This window comes from Labrus bergylta, chromosome 22 (genome assembly GCF_963930695.1).
Source record: "Labrus bergylta chromosome 22, fLabBer1.1, whole genome shotgun sequence".
NCBI lineage: Eukaryota > Metazoa > Chordata > Actinopteri > Labriformes > Labridae > Labrus > Labrus bergylta.
Window position 1 is genome coordinate 12,510,728 of NC_089216.1, and position 10,014 is coordinate 12,520,741.

Here is a 10,014-nt window from a genome sequence, read left to right on the forward strand (position 1 = left end):
GAGTGGTGGTGTGTCCGAGGCGGGGATAAAAGGGGATATGTAATGAGAGGGTTGCACTGGGCGGGAAAAGTACAGATCTACCAAAGAGCTCATTGGAAAAATATCTGCTCGAGATCTCTCTATCAGCTGATTCAAGCCTTCCCCTTTTGCAGACACACCTCCAACCTCACGCCACTCTCTTCTTGGAGCTCACCGCTGTTGCCCCCCCTCCCCCCCATGCACATTGAGAAAGGGAAGAAGAACCTGACACCCCTCATCTAAAGCCAGTGGCCCCCCAGCACTGTCATGTGTGTGGCTCTGACTAAATGTAGAGAAACTTTACACCATCAAGACAGTGCCTTAGAGCCCCCTGCGACATAGTTTGAGGGTTCATGTCTGCAACCAGAGCCAGAGCTACATTTCCAAAAAGTATCACATGAATTCATACAGAGAGAGCCAAGAACAATGATATAACTACAAGTATGTAAAGTTAAGCGAATACTCACAACCTCCAGACAAAACAAAAAGCATAGCAGCTAGTATATTTATCTAAAAACACCCGTTCAGCAATATTTTTACAGTGTGAAATGTCACCTGTGTTGTCCCCAAGCTGGAGATGCCAGCGACTGTGAGTCATACTGTTGTCTAAAACACAAAATGCACAACATGTGACTGCCCTTCCTTACTGACCAAACTGATGCAGATAAATAGCTCATGTAAATACTGTTCCTTCTTGTCACATGTGTGTGTGTGTATGAGTTTGTGTGTGTGAGTGGTTGGTAGGGTCAGCTGGTTCAAAATCATGTTACTGTAAAATGAGTCGCGTGATGGATGGCAGGTCTACAGTGTGGTAAGTTTCAGCGTGTTACAGGCAACACACTGAATCCAATACGGACACTAAGATATATATTTTGGGTTAGAGAAAGCCACTCATTTGCATGTTCCTGGGAGTTTGGTGAGAAAATTGCTACAAACCGTCATTTGTGATTATTCAGTAAAAGGCTACGGCCATGATATGTTTTGCTTAGCTTGACATAAAAGGTAGTAAAATACGCCTACCAGCACATCTAAAGTTTGCTATTAAATCAGTTATATAATCTAATTATTCAGTACAAAAACATCTAAGGTGCTGTTTCCAGTTGTGATGCTAAGCTAAGCTAAGCAGCAGCTAACTGCAGCTTCATATTTACGTTACAAACGTGTGTGTGTGTGGTATCAATCTACTTGTCTCACTCTTGGCAGGAAATAAAATCAATGTAACTCCTAAAAAAGAAAACTAGTCTTTTAGTTAATGCCAAAAGGCCACAAAACAGTTTACACTTTTTCCTGAACCTGAGTGGTGGAGAAAAAAAAAACAAATAGAGAATCAACTGTTTGAACATTTCTTTAATAACAGTGACAGGTGTGCCATTTGTTTTATGCATTGTTACATGTAAGATGTCATTTTAATGCTGTACAAAAGTTCTTAGATAGAGAAATATCCACAGGAGCTCCACATTGAAATAAATATTATCCATGGCATAAAAGCCAATATTTAAAAAAGGATGTAAGGTTTGTCAATTAGGCTAATTATACAACAAATAAAGCAGGCCATAAACATGATAACAAAGTGCAATATTGAAGAAAACAGTGCAGTAATCTTGAAAATGTGTGTATATATTCCACCTTACTCTTATTCGTGTAAATATTTATTGTACCTATTATTGAAACTTACATTCCTATTCTATTTGATTAATATTTTTATTACCATATTTCTACTGCTATATTGTTTATTTTGGAGCAACTGTAACGACCGAATTTCCCTCTGGGATTAATAAAGTATTTCTGATTCTGATTCCGATCTTTAACACGATGAAAGGCCTACATTTGTATGTAGCTCCAAAATAATGCACCTAATGACCACTACATTACAATAAAACTCACTAAACAGGAAGTGCATGTTTCGACAGTATGCAATTCAATCAGAAAATGAGTTCTCATAAATGTGTGAAGGTCTTTGCTGTGTGCTTACTCTCAGACAACGTAGTAACAACCGGAAAGCATTATAAAGGGATACTCATTCATTCAGCTGTACCTGTCTATCTTTATAACATGCACTAAAAATATAAAATATGAAATAAATATATCAAATTATTATAATCCTACAAATTCCCTCTTTCTCTGTCCTTGTCCTGTTCTGTAACACCTCATTATTGTATGTATGTGCAGTGCCAGTGGGATCATGTTTGAAGTGGACCTGCTGGCACCATCACCACATTCACTCAAAGGTCAGACAACCACCAAGCCTCAAAGTGGAACTAATAACTGCTATGTACGCAGAGAGGCAGACGAGTACCAACATTCATTGCATGGTCTTTAGACAGGACTCATGTCAGTTCAAGACAAGATGCCAGCACTGTGGCTGTCTGGCCTGACATGGCTGAAGACACCTATGATTCCCTGCAGCTCTCCCTCGTGGTTTATATCCTTACGTCTGTTAGAGCAGACTATGACATCATCAAACATTGTTAAAAAGTAAAAAATAACGAAATTAAGTGTGGACTGGAACAGAGGCCATGTTTACACTTACGCATTATAACGTCCATCCTGTGTGGAGCACATACGGAGGTGGTCTGGCACACATTTATCAAGATTGGTTTAGTGTAAATGCTCATGGGTCCTGGGCAGCATTAAGCACAGCCAATGCTGCCTCCCGCTGGGGGTAAACAATCATGCATTCAGTCTTTTCAGATTGGCGGGCACTTCAGAGGCAGGAGCACAGTGTGGGATCTCCTCTTAAACAGAGCAATACAGAAAGTCTTGTAAGTACCTGGGGGTTCACCTCAACAGTTAACTGCGCTGGTCTAATAACACAGGTGCACTCAACATTAATCATCTCAGCATCTGCTGAGGAGACTCAGGTCCCTCAGATTGCAAGGACCATTCCTAAGGACCTTTTATTTTTTGAATCTGTGCTATCAGTCACCCTTTATTGAGTGGTCTGCTCGAGCAGCAGCATCACTGCTACAGACAGGAAAAGACTGATATAGGGCGGCCCCCTCGACCCTGTGGTGGTGGTGGTGGTGGTGGTGGGAAACAGGCGGATAACAGCAAAGCTTTCTTCTCTCATTTACAACATTTTTCACATCTTGCATGGCACAGTAACAGTGCAGCTCTTTCAGTGACAGGCTGCTTCACCAGCTCCTTCCAACGGCTGTCAGACTTTCCAACCAAACCGGCTCCAAGTAGAACATTAAAGAACACACACAAGCAAGAAAATAAACTTACTGCTATCATGTATGTGAAATATGTATAAAGCTTTCAATACTAATGTGCAAAAAAACATTTGGAATGTGCAATAAATTGCCCAACCCATTTTTTGCACTGTATGCAACTTTATAGTAACAGTTTTTCTTTCACTTTTTGATTATCTCTAAACTGTGCGCGCTGTGTGATTCCTGCTTTGCTTCATAGTTTCTTTTGCTGCTATTAACTGGAAATTTTCATCGCTGTGGGATCAGCAAAGGTTTATCTTATTTTATTGTAACTAATTTACATCTCTCGGGTGTTACCTCATTCAACTGTGCATTTATAGATACTTAGGAATACTTTAGAATATATCAGGCTCAAAGTTTGCAAACGTTTCTGGTTTTACAGCGGGGGGTTTATCAGTAAAAAAAAATATATATATAAGTATAGTATTTAACTGGAAGAAATATATTCTCAACTGGACCACCAAAAAACAACAAGGTGAATACTAATGAAGATGTACTGGAGTTTGTAAAAGCAAAATAATAATAATAAAAAAAAGAGAAATTGTATGAACAGTATTAACTCATTTGCTTTTGTGTCTTAATGATGTGATCTCTTAATCAAGGTAATGTAGTCATCTTTAAACTAAGTAGGCCTGTGTGGTCTTTCAAGTTGATATCATAGACTGTGAAGTTGAAATCACCACGCAATAGGCGACACTTGTTTACTGTGCGTCATAATAACGTCACGTTGCCTTCAGGTGTTCAGGAGATGCCTGTTTTTTCTGCAGTCCACCACTCGTTTTGCGATACTTTTTAAAATATCAAGTCCCGTTACAAACAATCTATTTTCACATATTGCAGTGAGCTTTCATGGCATCCCTGAGCCTGACACGTTGAGAAACTCGGTGTTAATTAAATACGTATGCGAATACTACTCTTATTGTTTTGTGTATGTTTCAAAAAAAAAAAAAAAAAAGTATAAAACGAGAATAACAACTTAGCCGTATTGACGAAGCAGGACTAAACACAAATCACTGTCACCCCGGTGGAGGGATTTCTTGAACAAATATACTGCTAAATTATACGGAGCTACCTCGTTGTTCAGTCGTTCTTTGGCGCGAATAAGTCCGGGTAGTCTTAAATGCGTCTTTACACGATACGCGTCATGAGAGCAGGGTGCGCTGTGATTGGACGCTGCCCCTCCCCCTTTACTTCAGTGGGAATCCCCGTACAACAACAGCAGCGTGCTGTTCGCTACCCCCCAAAATATTTTGACTGTTTTCTCGACCGTCTTCACACTCACCGCGTCGCCCGTGACTAACCACACGCAGTGCCAGAAAAACAAGGTAACAGTGTCTTCAACCACAGCTCGTCCGACATGAGTTTACACATCATTCGTCCGACAGAGAAAGTTTTTTCCTGTAGTTTGTGCTCGTCGGATTCCTGAACGTAAAGTCAACGTGTTAGCTAATTAAGCTAACGCGGCTTGCAAAACAAAAAAAACAACGTGTACGCGGAACATCTACGAGATGACCCATTGCTTTTCCTACATAAATGCTTACGTGACAACTATAATCAGTAGTTTTCATTGAGAGAGTTGATATATATAAACATGTTTTGAAGTGATCGGTGTATCAGTGCTGTTAGCTTCATTCAGATTTTGAGGCCTGTCCGCTCCACAGAAAATGGACGATCTCTAAAGTTCCGAAGCTGAATGGTCCTGTCCTGTTTGTTGTGGGGAGGGGGATTTGTTTCTGTAAGCAAGTCAAACGAGTTTAACATGTTAATTTCTTTCTGATAAATGAGGCTTCATTTGTAATAAAATGTTGGATTAAGCGGATTTTACTGAGTAACTTCATCGTTAGTCAGCATTTCAAATCTCTGAGGGCCTGCATGTTCTCAACCCGCGTTTCCTGTGTGGCAGAAATCACAGTTAATGGGTTTTTTTTTTTATCATTCATATGCACACTTTTATCAGACTCTTACAACTTTTAAATCTAGTGTAAGTCAAACATTTGAAAACACCATTTTGATTATTTATAATATGTTATGTAGAATGACTATTAAATAAAGCAGAATAATAAACAACTAGGAGCTGATGTTCTATACTGCAGGCAACCCGCCAAGTAAGATTGATTAAGATCAAGTTGCTTCCTAACTCATAGGTCTAAGTGCATTTTCTCTCTTCCTGTTGTGTTCCCACAGACCCCCTGCAGCGGCGCTGTGTCTGCAGAGTATCATCATGATGGAGGACGCCGCCTCGAGCTTGGACAATATCTCCCTGAGCCAGACCCTGCCGCTGAGCCAGGGTTCATTTCACCAGCTGTGGAATGTGTAAGTTGTTATGTGACATTAGGTAACATTTTACAACTTCAGAAAAGCAGACTAATCTGTTTTTCTTTGTTTGCAGTCTAACTGATGGGGTGGCAGAGGATGGGGTCAGAGGAATGGATATGCTGGTAAGTTTTTTTTCTTTACATAATTGTCACTTAAATCTGGTTTAAACCTGTTCATCTATGGAAGTCAGACTGACACTCTTTAATTCCCCTCTTTTTGTAGCTTATGAATGAGCATGAGCTCACTGGATTCGATGAAACTCTTTTTAACTTACCCGAGATGTCCACTAAAGAAACAGTGACTCCCCCTGCATCCACTGTCCCTGTCACGAGCGATTATCCTGGGGACTTCGACTTCCAGCTCCGCTTTCGGAAGTCTGGCACAGCCAAATCCGTCACATCTACAGTAAGTAATGCTTAGACAAAAATGTAAAGCTCCTAAACGAAAGTGGTTTTGTTGATGATTGTGTTGGAGACAAATTGAAGTGTACATTCACCTGAAAACATCCATCTGTCTTTTTTCAATATGAGAGTGAACTGCCAACAAAAGCAGCAGCAATCTGAAGTAACTGTGCCGTGTGTGTTAATATAACAGAAATGAACAGAAAGTTAATGATAGGCAATTTATTTAAAAGTTCGTCAGATTATACAGCGATACAACATGGCAAGAGAAGAAGTTTCCTGCCTGAGTCCTCACAGAGAACAAAAGAAATCTCAGCAGCTGCTCACTTCTGAGCCGCCATTCAGTGTTCCACTATGTTTAGTTTGTACATTTCTTTATACTCAGAAAATCTGCTCCTGTCTGTTTTTGTTTTATTTCCGAAATCAAACTCAACATCAATTCATTTTCACTTTTTTTTGGGATAAATTTATAAGATTTTACGAAGAAAACTCACTCACGGTCTCTTAAGTTTTGATCACCTTCAACATTTTTTGATTTTCTTAAAAACTTTTTGTATGAAAGTATGAAATGTCTTACCTTAGCGCTTGATAAAAATCCATTCTTTGGTATCTCTTGTGGTGGCGTTCATGTGGAGTCGTATTCATTGTGGCGATTCGCTAAATTTCGAAGCCTAGAGTCAGCCACTACGTTTGAACAGCCAATGGTTTTTAAGCTTCCACGGTGACTCTCCCAGCAGCGCTCTGCAGTTGGCCAGTTTAGTTGAAGTTAGTGTGATCTGCCCCTAAAACCCCCGCCTCCTCTGCGACTTGTGCTCTGGTCTGTGGGCAAGGTTCAGGCTGTGGTTGTAGAGCAGAGCTCTGACATGACGGGACATGTTCCTGCACGGTCTTCCTCCAGCACAGAAAGGGTTAATAAAAAAGAAGAAGAAAGGTAGAAAGCATTATAATTTAATGCACCTGGATTTACTTATTTGAAGGTTTCTGTTGTTTGATTTTGAAGTTAGATGAAAAGTTTTTAGTTTTCTTTTCTTTGAGTTATTTCCTTCTAATTCAGATATCAGGCTGATATTTGACATTTACTCGTTCTGCTGCTCCACGGGTGGTAAAATGTCCTCTCTCCATGCTTTCTCACAGTATTCCGAGCTCCTCAACAAGTTATACTGCCAACTCGCCAAAACCAACCCCATCGAAATTCTGGTGAGCAGGGAGCCTCCTGCGGGAGCGATGATCAGGGCAACTGCAGTCTACAAGAAGACGGAGCATGTGGCTGAAGTTGTCCGCAGATGTCCCCATCACCAGAACGAGGACCGTAAGGACAATCCGTCAGGTAAAAAGTGCATATCATGAACTAGATTCAATCATATTGTTACTATGATAGAAGTGAAGGGATTTTAATTGGGTCTACTTTGTTTTCCATTCAGCTGCAGAGAACAGCAGTCATCTGATCCGGGTGGAGGGAAGTGAGAGAGCTCAATATTTTGAGGACGTGAACACAAAGAGGCAGAGTGTCACAGTCCCCTACGAGGCTCCACAGGTAACAGTGCCCCCCCCTTCATTCTGTCTGCGGGGAACAGATCTATGTTTCTTCATTGTAATTCTGAAACAATCAGGAAGTTGTCTTGTCTTCTGAATGATAGGCTGCATCTTTTTAACCCCGAAAACAAGTGACCAGTAAATATCTGGGTGAACTCACACACTTACTAGTGTCTCTCTCTTGTCCCAGTTGGGCTCCGAGATGTCAACCGTCCTCCTAAGATTTATGTGCAACAGTTCCTGCATGGGGGGAATGAACCGACGTCCAATCCTCACAATACTGACCCTCGAGACCCCCGAGTAAGTCCTGCTTCTTATTTAACAGACATGGTTGGGCTGTTGAGTGTTGACCAAATGATGTTCTACATTACTGTTCCCATTAGGTCTTGATGATGTTTTTTGGACTCTTATTTCTGTTCCTCTTTCTCTCAGGGGGCATGTGCTGGGTAGGCAGTGCTTTGAAGTCCGGATCTGTGCATGTCCAGGCAGGGACCGCAAAACTGAGGAGGAGAACAGCACCAAAATGCAGAACAGCACAAAAGAAACTAAAAAAAGAAGTACGTCTAAGTTCTCACTTCAGTTTCAATATTGTGACCCTCACATGCTGATCCTTCACTAACCACCCGTTTTTTTTGTCTTTTCTTCAGAGAGCGTGCCTTCACCTGATTCCACTTCCACAAAGAAGCCAAAGTCGGGGTCAGGCACAGACGAGGAGGACAGGGAGTGTTTCGTCCTACATGTAAGTAAAGATCCATACTGCTTTAAAGCTGGAGGTCTTTATAAGAGTTTGCTGTTCAACTCATTTATGTTCAATCTCTGCTGCAGGTCCGGGGGAGGGAACGCTATGAAATGCTGAAAAAAATCAACGACGGCTTGGAGCTGCTGGACAAAGAGGGGTGAGAGATGCTTCCTGTGTTTTTACATCAACACACCTCAATCACTTAGTTTGATCATTTTCAATCTTCATGGTGTTTTGTAGAGTAGGTCAGCATTGATGAATCAACATGATTGACCTCATTTTGTGTAACTTATTGAAATATCGTTGTAGTATCCCATGATTGATGTTGAAGTAGAAAAGATAATCCTTAATAGATCGTGAGAGAGGCAAAGCTTTAAGATCGGCCATGTTCAGGGTTGTATCATACTTGCACTATCTGTTGGCACAGCATCATAACGGGTATTGACATGAAAAGAAGACAAACAGCTACTACAAAAAACTAGCAATACGAACTGTATTGTGTTGAGACATTTATGATCTGTAGCCCTATTCACACGTGATAAATATTACCTGGTTGGCTCTGGTAATGTGCAATGATTGTGGAGGATGTCCGTGTTTTCAATTTTATGCAAATGAACCGTGTCCTTAATTTGTAAAAGTTAAATCTAGGGCAAATTACCTTCCATTTTTCAGCAAACAAGAAAAAATACTCTAAAAAAAGTAATCCCGTCCAAATCAGCCTCTCAGTCATTTGGGGCAGTAGTTTTTCAAAGTAAGGTTTCTGTGGCTTTTTCTGTGCTCTTGTGTCCAAATGAGCTCCAGTTTCCTCTGAAGCTCCAGAACGATCACTCAGTTTTGTTCTACTTTCTCTCCACAGCAAAGCAAAGACAAAAGTTTGCATGAAGCAAGAAGTCCCACTCCCATCTTCAGGAAAAAGACTCCTGCGCAAAGAGGAAAGGAGCGACAGTGATTGAGCCGCATTTTGATTAGATATTGAGAACATGTCTTAATCCAAATCAGCTCCTAGGTCAGAATACCATCAGGGCTCCTCGACGCTCTTTTTGCATTGGCATCATGACGTTTTTATGATTCCGTTTTGAATAATGTGTCTGCCAAGTCGTCATTTATATGCATTGTTTCTTGTCTTGATAGCGGATGAACTGAAGAGGTTAATTATTGGTCTTTCAATTACATTTCTCTTTTTGATATTCGTCAAATAAGACAATGATTTGAATTGGTCCAATCAGACAAAACAAATCAGACAAAAATAGGAGTGTGTTGATATCAATGAGGAGGGTGTCGTATATCTCCACTGAAATCTTGAGACTGTACAGAGCATGTATCACATGATCGACATTTAGACCATCACTGGATTTGGTAAATGAGGAGCTGGCCGGTTCAGCTTCCAAATCAAATTGTCCGTTTCATAGTTGGCCACAGAGCACGCCATTTGTTGATTAACCAGCACTTCAGTTTGATGTTTGTTTTGACCAATCCATAAAACCACTTTTTTCACACTGCCAAAAAAAAACCTATATATATATATACTTAAGTGCGTATCTTTGTTTTATTTCTTATCTTCATAGATTATTTTTGGAACGTAGTTTTGTACGAGGATTATCTTTATTTTTCACTGTCATCATGTTTTCACGTCTCTTATTTTTACTAATTTGCATTTTTTTGTTACACAGCCTAATACTGAATAAAGCCCGTCATAAAATGCAGAACTGTGTTTGTGTTCGATGGCTCAATATGACTTCACTCTCCATTTTCCAGTTAATACTTTGCATCTCTAGACGGTGGATGCAAAACT

At 40.4% G+C, this 10,014-nt stretch overlaps 1 protein-coding gene across 1 annotated transcript; it reads left to right on the plus strand.

Annotated features, from left to right (window-relative positions):
* Positions 1–4,405: 4,405 nt before the first annotated feature.
* Positions 4,406–9,928, plus strand: tp53 (tumor protein p53). The gene is made up of 11 exons (XM_020629140.3): positions 4,406–4,558; positions 5,418–5,546; positions 5,623–5,671; positions 5,772–5,954; positions 7,085–7,277; positions 7,372–7,484; positions 7,674–7,783; positions 7,916–8,040; positions 8,131–8,222; positions 8,309–8,379; positions 9,079–9,928. The coding sequence occupies exons 2-11, from the start codon at positions 5,455–5,457 to the stop codon at positions 9,173–9,175; spliced, it is 1,125 nt and encodes a 374-aa protein (XP_020484796.1). The 5' UTR covers positions 4,406–4,558; positions 5,418–5,454; the 3' UTR covers positions 9,176–9,928.
* Positions 9,929–10,014: the final 86 nt, after the last annotated feature.